The following is a 16,890-nucleotide window of genomic DNA, read 5'->3' on the forward strand; positions in this document are numbered from 1 at the left end:
GCCATAATTTCCGCACTGATTGCCTCCTTCAGATCAATTAAGTTTCGGGGCTTGTTTACGTAGACTTTTGACTTTAGGTATCCCCAAAGAAAAAAATCACGGGCTGAGAGGTCAGGTGATCTAGCGGGCCAGTGGACATCTCCAAAACGCGAGATGATGTGGTGGGGGAACATCCGCCTTAAGACACACATGGAGTCATTGGCTGTGTGGGCCGTGGCCCCGTCCTGTTGAAACCAAATTCGATCTCGATTTACACGTAACTCTCGCAGTTTCGGCCCCAAAAAGCTACGTAGCATGTTAACGTAACGTTCCGAGTTCACAGTGACTGTAGCGTTGTTCTCCTCAAAAAAATAAGGGTAATTCTAAGCAATATATGGGTCAACCTCGATTTTTCTCATATTACAATATAATGTTCCAATAGTCAATTAGAAAAGGAAATGACTAGAATTTCTTGCCGGAAAGCAGTTATAGGGAGCAGGCAACCGCCAGACGGTCATATATTGCTTGGAGTTACCTATAAGTGATCAGGCGCACTGACGTGATCTGGGCTTCAAATTTGGAACTACTCGAGTTAATTTTTTTCTAAAAGAGCAAGCAGCGCAAAGCGCTGCGCAGCGGGCAGGCATCGTGCGTGATTCTTTTTTTTATTAATAATTTCTGATAAATTGTTATTACATATTACAATATAATGTTGGTAATGTATGTAAAACAATTTTAAACACATAATTACATGCTGGAAAGTAAAGTAAACCAATATAATCCGCCCAATACAAAATCTCCGTAAAAATCTGGTAAAGGAATCTGTGTCATTCCTTTGGCCTGAATCAATTCAGTATGTACGAAGATCACGCACGATGCTTGCCCGCTGCGCAGCGCTTCACGCTGCTTGCTCTTTTAGAAAAAAAAATTAACTCGAGTAGTTTCCAAATTTGAAGCCCAGATCACGTCAGTGCCCCTGATCACTAATAGGTAATTCTCGCTGTTGCCTGCTCCCTATAACTGCTTTCCAGCAAGAAATTCTAGTCATTCCCTTTTCTAATTGACTATTGGAACATTATATTATAATATGAGTTGCCTGCTCCCTATAACTGCTTTCCGGCAAGAAATTCTAGTCATTTCCTTTTTCTAATTGACTATTGGAACATTATATTGTAATATGAGAAAAATCGAGGTTGACCCATATATTGCTTAGAATTACCAAAATAAGCACCAACAATCCCCAATTTTGACATTCCACACCAGACTGTTACTTTAGCACTATGAAGAGGCTTTTGGTGCAATTCTCTGGGATTAGTTGCTTGCCAATACGTACAGTTTTGTTTGTTGACATAGCCGTCTAAATGGAAATGGGCTTCATCTGACATAAAAAAAAACATCATTATTAGAGTACAAAATGTCCAACATTGTTTCACAAAATCGTCTTCGGTGCTCAAAATCACGATCATAGAGCTTTTGCATGATCATAATTTTGTATGGGTGAAACTTTAACTCACGGCTTAAAATGCGCTGCAACGAACGACGGCTGAGGCCTAAAGTTTGAGCACGACGCCTGGTGGAACGACGCGGACTGTGAAGCAGCACTGACGCTCTAACATTCTCAATGTTCTGTGGAGTAACTGCTGTACGTGGACGCCCAGTAGATTTACCGCTCATGACAGACCCTGTTGTCCGGAATGCAGTCACCCAACGTGATATGGATCTGCGATCTGGAATGGGTTCATCACGCGCTACACCAAAACGTCGAAACAATCGTTGCACAGTAATAAAAGATTCATTATTTCTGAAAAACTGTTCCACAGCAAAAACACGATGCTCGACCGTCCACTGCGCCATCTCTTGGCAAACTGGGTGTAATGGCCGACTTGCAGACGGCCGGCAGTGGTCCCCCCTCCTCACCTTCCACTGGTACTACGCAGTTCAAATCCAACCATCCTTTTTGCGCCACCCAGTAGAATTTTTTACAAAAATTTATCCCACGTTTGATTTTGAATTAACAACTGTGTACATATTGCTTTGACAGATCTGAAAACAGTAGAAGATGGCTGACCAAGGATTCCCGGGACAACACACAACAACTACCACCATGACAGCAACCAGCACAAGTGTACAACCAGAACTGCGATATGACCCATTGTACCTGAGGACATTGCCTGGCATGCTCAAGGTCGCACAGATTGTGAGTACTTTGTCTTGATTACTTGAGGTTTTTTACTCTGACAGTACTCACTATGAAAAGAAAGTTTGAAAACTCAAGTAAGAGACTGGTCATTTAACCCGATTGTTGTGTGTTTCTGGTGAGAAGGCAAATAATCTCTATAAATAATAATGATGATGATGAAATTGTATAATGTACAGGATATTATCTTCTAGTCCACGCCATTGCTTTTGTTTTTGGGTTTTATTAGTGTTGTTTACTCAAACAAATGTATGTCCTAATGTTAATAAATAAATGAGATTGATGTATTGACTTATTTATTTATTAACCCTTTAAGGAGTAATGATGTTCTGGAACGTCACTACATCATTTGTTCATAGGAGTAAGGATGTGAAACATAATACACTCCCAAAATAGTAAAAAAAATTTTGTTTTACTTTTTAATGAAAATCAGATATTATGACTATAAAAAGCTAACATTTACTTTTGTTGAGAAAACGTTTTTTTGTGTGAAAGTACTCGAAACATGGATGTATACACAGTGGCACACCACACTCTTTACATTCAAACGTCGTATCCTTCCTCTTCTTTTCTCTGCTTGAGGAATGAGAACAGACGTAGCATCTCTTTTGTGTCTTCCGTGTCTGACCTTCTGGCGTCGGCAGTGGGCGAGGGAAGTGTCTGCCAGTCAGGCGGAGCGGATGTTGGTCTCTGGTAGCGGCTGGCGACGGCACGACCCTCGGCTACCAGCCTTCCTTCTCTTTGAGTGTGATGTGTTTCCAATATTTGTCGGATGAGGTTTAGTCTAAAGTCACAAAACCCACTTTTTTTGTTTTGTTTGATTACAAACATGTTGTATGTATTTAAAACAACAATATCAATCAAGTGGAAAAATAATTTACGGTACCACTTCTTTGATTTCCTTGCACTGTCATTGAAAGATATCATCATGTCAGAGTGGTCGACTGCTCCCATATCCTTATTATATTCTATGACAGAGCTTGGTTTGTTTACAGTCTTTCCAAGCTTAGTCACAGGAATCATTTCATGCTTGTGGATTGTTGTAAGCATTGTTACATTACGGCGGTCACACCATTTTACACAAAGCATGTGTTTTTGGCTCCTAATTTCACAATCTCCCTTATTCATTTTTTTGGGTAAGCAAGGGAGACCTTTCCGGTTTTGTCTTACAGTTCCACAAGCTGCTGTTTCATTTTCAAGAAGCCAGTTGAACAAGCCGGGACTGCTGTACCAGTTATCAACGTACAACACATGGTTACGTCCTAAGTAGGGTTGCATTAGTGTTCTGATAACCTTTGCTGACACTCCGACGTCTTCGTTTTCATTCAACAAGTCAGTGGTCTTGCCAGTATAAACAATAAAGTCAAGAACGATGCCTGAACTGCTGTCACACAATACATAAAGTTTTATTCCAAACCGCTTGCGTTTTAGACGGCATGTACTGTTTGAAACCCAGGCGACCCTTCCATAGCATGAGGCTCTCATCGATGACCAGGTTCTTATTAGGAGAGTAGGCTACAAAAAATTTTCTCTGTAGGGTTTCGATAACCGTTCTGATTTTGTATAATTTATGTCCCCCCGCCTCTAGTGAGTTGTCGTCAAGATGTAATACTCGAAGCAACAATAGGAATCTATCCTGACTGAACACCTTAGGGAATATGGGAGTGTTGAGGAGTGGATCTGTACTCCAGTAGAGTTTTAGTGAATTTTTCTTGCAATGGGGCATTAGAAGCAAAATCGCAAAAAAACAATACATCTCATGAGGGTTTGTTTCTATCCAGTGTCTGAGTTTGGAGAATTCTTTTATTCCTGCCTCATTTTTCATTTGCTGCTGGGCATACTTATTAGTCTCAGAAGCAATGTGCGAAACTAAATCGTAATCGAACAGTTTATGGAAAGAAATCTATTTCCTTTTCAATATTATCCTCAAAGTCAACTTGTAGGCCAGAATTAGAATCATCAAATATAAAGTCTTTTGGTTCAAAACAGTCAACATGTTTCCATTTGCAAATTGGACAAATATCAGAATCACTTACTGGTAATGCAGGTTCTTGGATCTCCACGTCAAGTTCATTGTCGAAGTAAGAAAGCAGCGAGGATATCTTCTACGGTTTCATCTTGTTCATCCCCACTATCACCAAACACATTCTCATCGTCGGAGCCTAAAATGTCATTGCTATTGTCTGAGATTTTATCTCCTTCACTCCACTCGTACAGCCCCCTTCTTATGTCGTCACTACGTAAGTTACGTTCAGGATCCATTCCACAACACAAAAGGAAATTAACTTGAGAACAATAAACTACCACTATTTCATCACTGTACAAGAAACTGCACAAAGTGAATGTTTACAGCGTAGCAACAGAATGCGACTGTAGAAGTTGTTAGCGCCAATTGCTGTTGACAGTAGAAATCGCGGGAATCCATGTGCGGAAAAAACCTTTACAGCCGCTCTGTAGTTGAAAGCAGCTGACAGTATTTACGCGGGAAACTGCGCTCAGTTATTTAAGGTTAGGAACAGTGGGCGGATTTCTTCCATAGAGGAGAAACATAAGAGCTAGTACTTATAATATAAGTCATAGTATAGTATTGACGTTCTAGAACGTCCTTACTATTTTCACATGATTTTTAATATGACGTTCTGGAACGTCAATACTATTTTGTAACAAACACCTATACTCGTTAAAGGGTTAAGAGAGTAAAATAATTGTGTTAGTCCCTCAATGTTGTATGGCATAACACTTTGGGGTAATAGCCCCCTTAAACAAAAATTATTCATACAGCATAAAAAAATAATTAGGATAATGGCAAATATCCCAGGTAGAGAGTCGTATGTTCCAGATCTTAAGGGACCTAAAATAATGACTCTCTCGTGTATGTACATATATTTGACCTTAATTAGTGTTAATAAAAACTTAAATAACTCTCAGATTAGAAATGAAATTCACACATATAATACTAAAAGAAGCTATATGATTGAGTGTATTTCCATAAAGCTAGAAAATCCAAAAAGCCACCTGTTTTATGAAAGTAAAACTTTTTAATAAAAAAATTGGCTTGGTATGTAAACCTCAGTAGATTCAAACTCATTCTTTCAAATAGGTTGAAAGTAAATGCATTTTATTCTGTCAGTGATTTTTTTGACCTGTGATATTAGCACATTAAGATTTTTAATTATATTGTTTTATATGTATTTTTAATCTATGTGTATGAGTTTATATACATATATTTAGTTAAATTACACTGATTTCAAAAGAATCAGTTACATTTATTTTTAAATTTAGGTATAGTTATTTTGTTTTTACTTTTTAAATATTTAACTTACGTTCATGTACTCTTATAAAACAGTTTTTTTATTTTTTGTATTGCCATGTGTGTATTGAGAATAACATTTTTGATTGTATGATGGTTAAAAAGGTCAAACATTTACCTTGGTATCATTATACATTTTTATTATTTTATATTGTGTATATGTATACTAAGTATTTTACAGTAAAAATTATTTGTACCCTATTAATTACACCCTAATAACGTCAATAAAATTAGTTATCCTTTGAAAGAGCGATCAACTACACCAATGTTAATTTAGTGGGAACAAATATTACTTAATGTTTTTTGCTCATTTTACAGGCTCTAAACTTCCTAGGCTTTCTATCAATAGCCATCTCAGGAAATGCAGGATACTCTCAGGCCAGCTTCTTTGATTCGATTTCTGGATTTGCATTCTGGTTCAGTGGCTTCTTGCTTGCGTTCTACCTGTTTCACGTCATCGAGAAGTTCTACAAAATACCGTGGCTGAAAATTGTAAGTATGGTCAAATATATTTAATTTGGTGCGACCACTTACCTGTAGAAATACAATATGGTTGGCAATGTTGAAGTATGAGGAAAGGTTACACCAGATGATTCTGGAAACATCTAGTAAACTACAATGCAAATCATCAAGCAGGCTATTGACATACAATATTAAATCTATGCAACAATTAAATATATTTACCGTATTTTAAATTACTATCTTGTTTTCTATGATATGAAGAGTGTGTTTGATACATATTACTCTTATAAATACAGTTTTTAATTAAAGTATGAAACCACTTCCCAAGTTTTTACCTCGTGATCACATGCACAAGTGTCAAATTGCTGCACTTTACAATACTATACACAGGAGTTTAATTTGTCATGAATGTTTTTGGTAATGATAATTTGGTTGAAAATGTAATTTATAAATAAATTCTGGAATTTTTTTAGGTAAGTCCATTTTTGAGGTATTCCTAAATTTAATTTTATAGTAACTTTGTTATTTTATGTTAATTAGGCAGAGTTTTCAGAGAAAAATAAAAAAATATGTTGATAGCTTATTAACTAATCAAACTGTGAAATTTTTACTGAAACCTTGAAAAATGCCTTCAAAAGGCTGGCACTTTTCAGTACACCCACTCAATAAATACTTGGCACTCAAAAGGTTAATACAGTTATCACCTCTCGTACAAATAAATAATTTTGGTTTGTCCACAGAATAAGAACCTCAGGATTAAAGAAAGCTAAGTGGCGTTAAGACTTCATTTAAATTTTAATTTGTCACTATTTTTGTTAGGAAAGGGATACCAATTTCTAACATTAATACTCTTTGGAAACCTTTAAATGTGAGGTCATTTGAAGGGGGTTTACATTTGAAAATTTGGAGTTGCTTCCAAAATTTCAGATTTTTGTGGGTAAACTTGACATTTTCAAAAACTGTGCAGTAATAATGGTGCACCATAAGTTGATTGTATACCGAAGTGTTACACAACCTGTTTTGCGTTTAAGTAAATAAGCAGCAATGTTTGTGGTATTATGGTTTGCTTGATGTGAATAAAGAAATATTTAATATTGATAATAAGTATGCAAATTGATCCATTGGTCTTGGCTTGACTGAAATGGTACTAACAGTCAGAAATACAATATGTTTCCTTTTTTTCTCCTGGATATTGTATTGCGATCTTCTATGTATCTAAATGTATCACAGGCTCTAATAAAAGAATCCTGGCACAAGGTCAAGAGACAACACAAACATGTGAGGTGTTGAAATGTAACTTTGAAGCCAAATTTTTGTGTCGATTGACTGGCCTTGACACTTTATGTGTAAACATCAAGTTTATAGTTACCTACCCAAACTGTTGGATTGTCCATTGGAAATAATTCTAATTTCCAAATTACAGTATTGCAATTTTGAGGTTTTTATATTGAGGTCAACAACATGGTATTTTTATTTCGATGTTTAATACAAGACAGACTTTCTCAACTTGACCCCTTAAGTGCTGGCTTATATCATACCTGTACTCTGTCCTGGCTAGGTTTTTGGTCCCAAATATTGCCATGCACTAACTAATTTAAAAACTCATATAATTAAAAAAAAAAATTATGATAGAGGCATTATGTAATTATAAAATCGGTCTAAAGTTATAGCATTCTGTTTGCGGGTTTTAAGGGGATGGAGAGGGATGTAATTTTGGAAATTATTATTTCATTAATAAATGATGTAGGGAGACTAAGATGTTTTGAGGGCTCGAGTTAAATGGTTATCTTTGGCGGTGAAGAGAGAATCAGATGAAGGGTGAGTTGGGATCCAAGAAAGCAACAAAAACAAAAAACAAAACAAAAAATGTATAAAATTTATGCAGCAATACCTTGTTTACAACATAGTAACAGAGAAAGTGACTCATGACACTAAGGAAGGCAGCGGGCAGCACATAATGGAAGAGGCAGAACGTTATTTCCCCCTCCTCACCCCTACCCTGACCCAATAACAAATTATGAGTTGGTGCGAAGCTAGTAAACAAAGATGTCAGAATTATCTCAATCAAACAAGATGATACAATCTTTGGTTTCACCCGGAAAACATGAGGAGTATATAAGTTGTCAGCATTTACCCGATTCTCACCCGCAGCCGTAGATATATGCTTACAGCATGAAAAAAAAATATTCATTTATCCATTACATTTTGTGTACATAAACTTGGTTATGGAACATTATTTTCCAATTTTTGTATGTGTATTTCTCTTACCTGTTTACTCCTATTGGCTGTGATCTGTTCCAGGAGCTGGGGTTCTGCGCACTGTGGACAGTGTTTTACCTCATCGCCTCTACAATGGTGGCTGGACTCACAAGCTACTCTGCAGCTCTTGGTGTTGCTGCGGTTAGTTAATACATACACATCACCCATTGTTAATACGTTAATGACGTATCCTATTGGGTGCACGTTGCTGTGTATTTTCTTTTATGTTTTTATTGTCTTCATAGTATGTTAAATGTCATAACCACTTAACCCTGGAACTGGCCATCATTTTTCCCAAAATGGCAGGCACTTTTTGGTGATTTTGTAAGGGTTTTGTATTTTAATCACTGCTCATCTATTTTTTAAGATAAAAACATTTTAAAAACATCAATGTCTTTAGAAATAAATGCAGTTTCCCAAAAAAATATTAAAGGTTGAATCATTTAATGTATTTTTTTTTTTTACAGATTAACGTAAAAATATTAGTAAAGAATAAATTTTTCTCAAAATGTATAGCACCCTCTCAGGTAATATGAAAGTTTTTAGAATAATTCTAAAATATACAAAAGTTTGCTTATATCCCTAGAAGTGTGGAACCAGCATATTTTATGTCGGTTGTAATTTATGTGTGTTGTGCGGAACCAGCATATTGTATGTCGGTTCAGTTTTTCATTAAAAATAATTATTTATCTTCAAACAATCACCATGTTTTTGGTATCATTGAAATTGTGAGATTCCACTCTACAATTTTCATATAAACTTTTATTTTCTAACTTCAATATTACGGTCGTGGTGAAATGTTTTCTGAAGAAGTCATCATTTGAGTTGAATTTCACGGGTGGCCGGGTCAAAGAAATACGTCATTTTAAACCAATCACAGCAAGTTACGTATTGCCTGCAAACAGTGCTGCCATATGTCAATAGACGCGGAATGAAATATTAGAACGAATAGTTGATTTACTATGAATATTCTAAAAAGGGACAATTCTAAAGTTGTAAACCAGCATATTTTATAATATATTCATATTATATATATAGTATAATAACATTCACACAGTTATTTATTGTCAATAAAGAAAATAAAAAAAACAGTGTAAAGTGAAAGAAACGATCTACCGGTACAATCTTTCAACGGTAAAATTTAGTTCAGTAGGTTTCCGGCAGTGCGTAACGAAAGAGATGAATCACGGCGTCGCATCAAGACCAACCCAACCCATCCCTGTTGGCCATTGTTGACCATTTTATTTCACCACAAGCTTATTTATTTACCGATTTTCATAATTTAGGTCTCTATTTTTTCAGGTTGAAATAGTCAACTGCATAAATGCATATGAAATGACAAAAACATTATAAACAATGTTATTTTGAACTATAATTATAATATTTATTGTTTATATATTGTCCAAAATTTTACAATGCAAGGTTTTACAATATTTGACGCACAACAATTATTTTTTACTCAATTTCGAAAATTATTGAGTATATTTCTTTCAAACATTATGTGCTAACATAATATAACAAGTAACAAAATTTAAAAAAGGTTTTCATATTTTTTTTACATTGCAAACCAGATTATTTTTTATGAGTAAATTCTTCAACGTGCGACTGTTAACAAAAAATGTCATAACTCAGTTCCTTCTCAAAGCATTTGAACATATCTTATATTTTATTTTAGCTAAACAAACATACGTACTAAGGGTATATTCAAAAATTACATAAACATAAAGTATAAGTGAACATTTTTAGCTTGTTTCTGAATTTTGTTACAAAATATTTTCATTTTTCAAAAAGATTTTTTTTTTGTAAGCTTATAATAAAATAATAGTTTATTTTTTTGTTGTTTACTTTTAGTGTTTTCAAATAGCATGTATAACTTACAATAGAAAACTGTTTTTCAAATAAATATATAGTCACATTTGGAGGTAACAAAAATGAAAAGCCCAAACCCTTGTACATTTTTGTAAATTTTTGCTTATGTAAAAAACAAATGGCAAAATTACAATTTTTGTTTAATAGAAATGTTTAATATATTTTCTAATTTGGCATAGAATTCTCTACATTTGATACATTTAACATTTTGACCTTACTGTAATATTTCAATACCTTACAGAGGTCCAAACTTGAAATTTTCATATAAAACTTTTTGCAATTTCTCATTATTTTCATGAAAATATATACTAAACCAAAGAATATCAAAAGATTTATTCCTATTTCAAATATTACAACTTCTGAGAAGAAAAACGATATATAACAATATATGTTTTCTTGATATTAAGTATTTTTTACGAATTTTTTAAAAAACCCTTGCAATACGTCAAAAATGGACTGACGTTTTATCTTTGGTAACATGGACACACTTCTAGGGTTAAACCTCAATTACAAATTACAAAAAAAAAAATTAGGTAAAAGAAGTTTATTGGTACTTTTGAACAATATATCTATAAAAACTACAAAATCTGAAAAAAGTTTGTATAGCACTATTATGTATACCATTTTGACATTTTGGAATCTATTGGATGAACAAATATTTTTTTCTAAGAGATAAATATATTTAGAAGAGAAAAATATGACATTTATAGAAGTTTACATTGTATAAGATATTTTTATATGGCAACAAACTTTTTTTTTAATTTTTACAAAAGTCAAAATTGTGAAATAAATGCCTAACGTTTTTAGCTAACAATTTTTCTTTTCATCCAAATATTATTTATAAAGACAGTACGTTTATTGAAGTTTACAAAAGTGTACAACAATGTATTTTTATTTATATTATTTTTTTGTTACAAAAATAAAACAAGCGATGGTCATAGAAATAAAACGCTAATACCTTCAGAAAAAGTAAAAAAAAAACTTTTTCACTTTTATAATAAATACCTTTGCATAAATTTAAATCAAAATTTAATTTTAATTAAAATTAAATTGTCTACAAAATTATAAAACACTGAACCTACGTGAACATAGGCTTATTTTCAGTTTCACAAAAATCCAACCTATTCCCTAAAACTTAACCTCTACATTTTTCACTTCACTAATTAAAAAAAAAACAATAAACAAACTTTTATTTATACACACTAAATAACGAAATGTCTAAAATATCCTAATAAATAGCAAGCAATACACTAATACCAGCAATGGCGTAATAACAACAAAGAAATCAACATGGCAACCATGCGATGCGTTGTTCTTCTCTACTGGCTGAGTCGGTGATTTGCGCAACAGAACAAAAATAAAATACTAGTTCATAGTCTTCGTTGTCTATTATACTGTTGCTTAGAGCAATTCTTCTTCTTTGTTTTGATATGATTTTCACTATTTCCCAGACAACGATAAAGTAACAAAAATAACAAAATTTAATGAAGCTATTTTCGACGCATTAGGCATTTTGGGATTTTACAAAACACGAGCTTTTCAACGCTTATTTTATAAACATTAATTTTCCTACTGGCTATTGAAAAGATTTTTCTGAAAGCCAAGAATACACTGTTTTCAATGACGACAGTTGACGATCGTGTAGAACGTAAACTCACAATAGGGAATTTTTACAAACATACGGTAATTTTAGCGTGTTCGGAAAATTACGCAAACAAATGGCAATCGGAAATGTGAACATCCAAGTTTAGAATTTTATAATGAAAGATTTAAACTTAACTATAGAGCGTTTTATGGTATAATATGAAACCTTGAATCTTTATCTTTAGATTTACGTATGTTTTACTTCAAACAAAGTAAAAATAGACTTGCTGTGAGAGATAATATTACGACATAGTTAATGCGTCGAAAATAGCTTAGTGCCATTTTGAAACTGTAGTTAATGCGTCGATAATCGCTTAAAGCCAGTTGCAGGGTTAAATAAGAATCTTAGACTATTTTGTACCTCATCGGGTGCAAAATTGCTTAATTTTTAAGTTATATGAAATTTTTTAGGTATCCCTTTGGGTACATGGAGAAACGTTGAATAAACATATTGAAATAATTCTTGTTGTGTGAAATTGCGAAGCTTACATACACTTCTCGTTATACTTAACGCTATACTGTTCTTTACGATCATGTAAATAAAGAGATTTGTCTATTGTCTATTAAACGTTAAAAAAAACTAGTATGTTTTTTGGCCATTATTATTGCAAAATTCAACGGCAAATAAAAAAATCCAGAAATAAGCCGTTGTTAAAACTTTTATATAACTAACATCAAAATAACTTGTTATATAAATGAAAGCTGTAACCTTAACTATGAGGAAATTAATAAATCATGCTGAATGTTTACATCATATAATTTATAGCTTATCGTAAACATTTCAGCCCTGAAGTCCTTGAACGAATCTGCATAACCCTTTGATCTAGTATGGTTTAGGCAGTCTTGTGAAGTACAATGATAAAGCTCTGGTCCCTTTGCTCATTCATATCTGTACCTATATTACACAAGCATATTATTTTGGTTTGCAAAGAACTGGTTTTATGAGTTCTTTTTGGAATTAAATCTATGTATTATTCTTATGATATATATTCCTATATTTTACGAATTATAAATTAACATAACATAATCTGTTAATTTTTACATGCATATATTAAAAATATTGAATAACAGCTATATGGATCCCTGTCTCATGTATTCTAGCTTCTACAGTATAATAGTGCAGTCATTGAAGCGAAAAATACGGTCTTACCTCCGAATTTTTTTTTTACTGTGAACCGATTTGCATGAAAATTTTGGAATTAGGCTTCATCTTACCCTTAACTTCAAAAGTGAAAATAATCTGAACTCCGCCTATTATTTTTAAGGGGTGTAAACAACCTCATATTAAAATAATTTTCAAACCCCTTGAACATCTTACAACCCTTGCAAACAACCCCTAAATTGAAAAAAATCACAAAAAAATAGGCTACTTTGGTATTATATAAAAAGATGTAAGTATAGAGTTAGTAATATTTTTTATATTTTCTATAATAATTATCAAATTTTTAACCCCCTTTCAACCCTTGAAAACTACCCCTTGATAAAAAAATTGTTAAATTTTTTTTATAAAATGAGAAGGATTTAAATATTATTCCACACTCTTGAAAATGATTATCATATTCTTAAGCTTTTCTACCCTTAAAACTAACCCTAAATTAAAACAGTAAATATATATGATTACATATTATTTAAAAAATAATTTAATTTAGAGTAAAAAAATTGCCATTTATTGGATAAAATATTTACAAAATTTACTCAAATGTGTTATATTATACATATAAGAAAGTTGGTATGTATTCATGCCTACGTTTCCAAAATATATGAGCCATATTATGTATATATATACACATTACAATAGTTTTGGGTCTCTATTATACTGCGTACTTTCACATTGCTCCAAATATTCACAGTCCGAAATTTTCAGTTACGAAGTAGAAAAAAATATGATAAGTTTTTTGACCATAACCTCCTTCAAATTTTCATGCTATCACAATTTATACAAAACCATTGTAAAGTTAATTAAGAGAGCTACAACATCCTTCATTGCAATATATAGTAAAAAAACCTTTTTCTCAAACGGTGAAGGGTTAAAGGGCTTAAGATAGGCTGTGATTGCGCTGCCACGCGCTCTTTAAACAATCATATTTCCGTCAATTTTTGTTTTACAGAAAAATCCAAAAATCCAAATTGTTTGTCAGAAATATACCTACATTTTTTATACCTACACTTTTATTCGTATGTGTCGTCATTTTTGAGATATTATGAAAAAAGGTGGTTTTTTTAAAAAATTTGAATTTTTTTTTAATCGTGACTTTTTTGAAAAATATGTGTCCTGAAGCAGCCAAACTGATACAATCTATTAAACTCTTCATAATAAAATTGATTCTAGGTGGAATACGATTAATTTTTAATTTTGGTGGAAATGGCACTTATGAAACCCATTGATTTAAAAGAAAAAACATTAGATGCTCCTCTTATTTGCAATACAGCTCACTTATTTTACGTGCAAAAGACTTTTAATAGTGCTCATTTTAAAGCTTATTTCAAGCACAATAAAACTCTTTTTTTATTAGAATGCCTAAAATGCATCTGCTCGCCGCTAGATGGCATTGAGACCACATCGATTAAATTTCAGACAAAATAAAAAAAACGGCTTTGATTTTTAATATCTACCTAATATTGCACTTAGAATACTTTATAAATAACAAAATTGTTCATTGTTTTACCTGCTACAATTGTGTTCCTTATAAAATTTTTCGATATTAAAACGTATATTTTATGGAGATATTTGCAAAAAAACTGATGAAAAACGTGTAACAATTACGAATTTTCAATTGCCAATAACTTGAAAAGTATTGGATTTTTCGAAAAACGTTATAGATGATTTTTTGCTTAAAATTAGGCCCTTCTATTGATATCCGAGGTTATTTTTGAAAAAAATAAATTCACTTTCGAGAAGGGGTGGCAACCACCCCCAGGGTGGTTGCGGAGTTCAAATCATTTTCAATTTTTGAAGTTAAGGGTAAGATGAACCTAATTCCAAAAAATTTTATGCAATTCGGGTTCACAGTAAAAAAAATTCGGACCAACAATGCTTCAATGACTGCAACTATATAAAGTTTCTCTAGTCAATAGAAAGTTGAGGCAATTGTAGAGCAACGCATATGATATAGCTCATGAATTAGGCCTATTGGTTTGTAGTCACTTATTCAAACAAATCAAGAAACCATACACAACTTGCACTGAAGTAAAATTGTAATGGCATTTCTTTGATAAGTGAACATCTCAGTTATTTATTACGAATGAAATAGATAGAGTATTGAAGTGCAAGCCCACAGACTTGCATTTCATAAAAAGATAATATTTGAAAGAGGAAAATTTTACACATAATTACTTAATATCATAAAAAATGTGTATTAAAAATCACTTTGTTAATATCATTGCCATACTTGATATAAGACTGTTTTTACGTTTTAAAAATATACAATATCATACTTAAAATTTTAAACTTGTTTTAGTCTGAAATATTAAACAATTAATTGATGACATCATTCAGTGTACCTGTTTTACCTTACAGTTATGAATAAACATTGTTTGAATGGAATTGGTCCTTTCATTTCAGTTCTTCGGTTTCTGCGCCATGGTGGTGTACGGGTATGATGCCTGGCTCAAGTACCAAGGTGTAATGAGTGGACAGCTGGCTCAGGGTGAGCGCCACGTCAGCAAGACGACCAGCACAGTCACCTCTCCTGCGTACTAACCTGCTTCTGTAAGCTCACTCTTCTCTCAGTAACAATAGTTCTGAGGGGTTCATTTTTCTTGAAGGCATGATATTTCTAATTGTTTTTAGTAATCAGAATTTGGCCACAGTAAAGAAAAGTGAATTTGTCAGCACACACGTCATACATATTGTAAAACAATTTATAACAGGAAAAGTGTATTAACGCTGCATTAGTTGTGCTTGGTTTACAGCATTGTTGGCCACACGCGGACCTAGAGACTGTGCTTAAATCCTCTCTGGAAAACACGTGCAAAAGATTATTGTTGCTCATTGAGCATGAAAATTTTATTCACAAAGTGTGTTAAAAAACAGTTATTATTTTTTAAATAAAAATAAAGTATAACTTTTTATAAATCTGAAATTATAATATTTTTTAAAACTTAGTTGTGATAATTGTACAGAAATTCGCTTTTGATCATATTCACCTATTAATAAAGTTAAATAATATATGTGTAATTCGTTCAATATTAAAATCAATAAAATTCATATAATGTACAAAAATATATGCCTCTGAAAAAGAGCCCAACACAAATAAAACCCGTCCACTAGCTTCATGACTTATTAAAACACAAAAAACACAATTTTCACTATTTATAGTAGGAAAATGGAGCAAACATTTCACTACCGTTGGAATCACTGACCATGCACTTCTAACACAGGGTTAAAGTTGCAATTAATGTCATGATTAGTTGTTTTAGTAATAAATTATTGTTCTTTCTATACTCGTACTACGATGAAACGATTTTGTTCTGTTGCCTAATTAAGTTAGGTAAATTTATGTTGATTTCTACACAAGTAGTCCAAGATTTATATTTTTTGTAATAGGGTAGGTTTTGTGTGCAAAACATCACTTTATAAAACTGTAATACAACGTTGATTTAAACACAATAATATTATTAACTTGTTTAATTAAGTTTTTTCTAGTAATGACTTTTGTCACAGTGTTCCCACCATTGTTTAAAATGTTAACTTTTAAATTGTTGTCGGAAGTTAGGAAATACTGCCAAACTGTTCACAAAATGTGTGTTAATTTGTTAAATTGTGTGTATAATTTATTTGTTACAATCCATTGTCCCATTCTGCATTAGTTATCAGTGAATGGAATTGCTTTGTATGGAGTACTCAGAATACAAAACACAAAGGGGAGTAATTGAAAGCCATTTAATGCATTTATTACAAAGCTTTACAACTGAATTGAAAATAACTTGCTAATAAACCGTGTAGTTGATATACTTTGTAATTATAATGAGCTTTATATTTATTTTAAGTTACCATGCTTGTTAAAAAACCTAGTTGCTTGTTTTCTACTAAAAGAAACATAGGCTATATTCTGCAGGTCTGTAAACTTGTTTATTTATAGAATTAATAGTTTATAAGATGCAGTTAACTTAATTGCTTGTAATATTTTGGCATTGAAAGTGAAATGTATGTATTGTAATTTGAATATAT

At 32.5% G+C, this 16,890-nt stretch overlaps 1 protein-coding gene across 1 annotated transcript; it reads left to right on the forward strand.

Annotated features, from left to right (window-relative positions):
- The first annotated feature begins 1,997 nt into the window (after positions 1-1,997).
- On the forward strand, positions 1,998-16,393 carry LOC124374554 (CKLF-like MARVEL transmembrane domain-containing protein 4). Its single transcript, XM_046832749.1, has 4 exons — positions 1,998-2,176; positions 5,805-5,978; positions 8,250-8,348; positions 15,283-16,393. The coding sequence occupies exons 1-4, from the start codon at positions 2,039-2,041 to the stop codon at positions 15,418-15,420; spliced, it is 549 nt and encodes a 182-aa protein (XP_046688705.1). The 5' UTR covers positions 1,998-2,038; the 3' UTR covers positions 15,421-16,393.
- The last annotated feature ends 497 nt before the right edge of the window (positions 16,394-16,890 follow it).

The sequence above is a fragment of the Homalodisca vitripennis genome, unplaced genomic scaffold (assembly GCF_021130785.1).
Source record: "Homalodisca vitripennis isolate AUS2020 unplaced genomic scaffold, UT_GWSS_2.1 ScUCBcl_8982;HRSCAF=17320, whole genome shotgun sequence".
NCBI lineage: Eukaryota > Metazoa > Arthropoda > Insecta > Hemiptera > Cicadellidae > Homalodisca > Homalodisca vitripennis.

Bases quoted from the DNA above. Each gene is read 5' to 3' on its own strand.
- LOC124374554 (XM_046832749.1), top strand. From the start codon at position 2,039: ATGGCTGACCAAGGATTCCCGGGACAACACACAACAACTACCACCATG. The intron at 2,177-5,804 runs GTGAGTACTTTG...CTCATTTTACAG, and splicing joins TGCTCAAGGTCGCACAGATT to GCTCTAAACTTCCTAGGCTT. The intron at 5,979-8,249 runs GTAAGTATGGTC...GATCTGTTCCAG, and splicing joins AAATACCGTGGCTGAAAATT to GAGCTGGGGTTCTGCGCACT.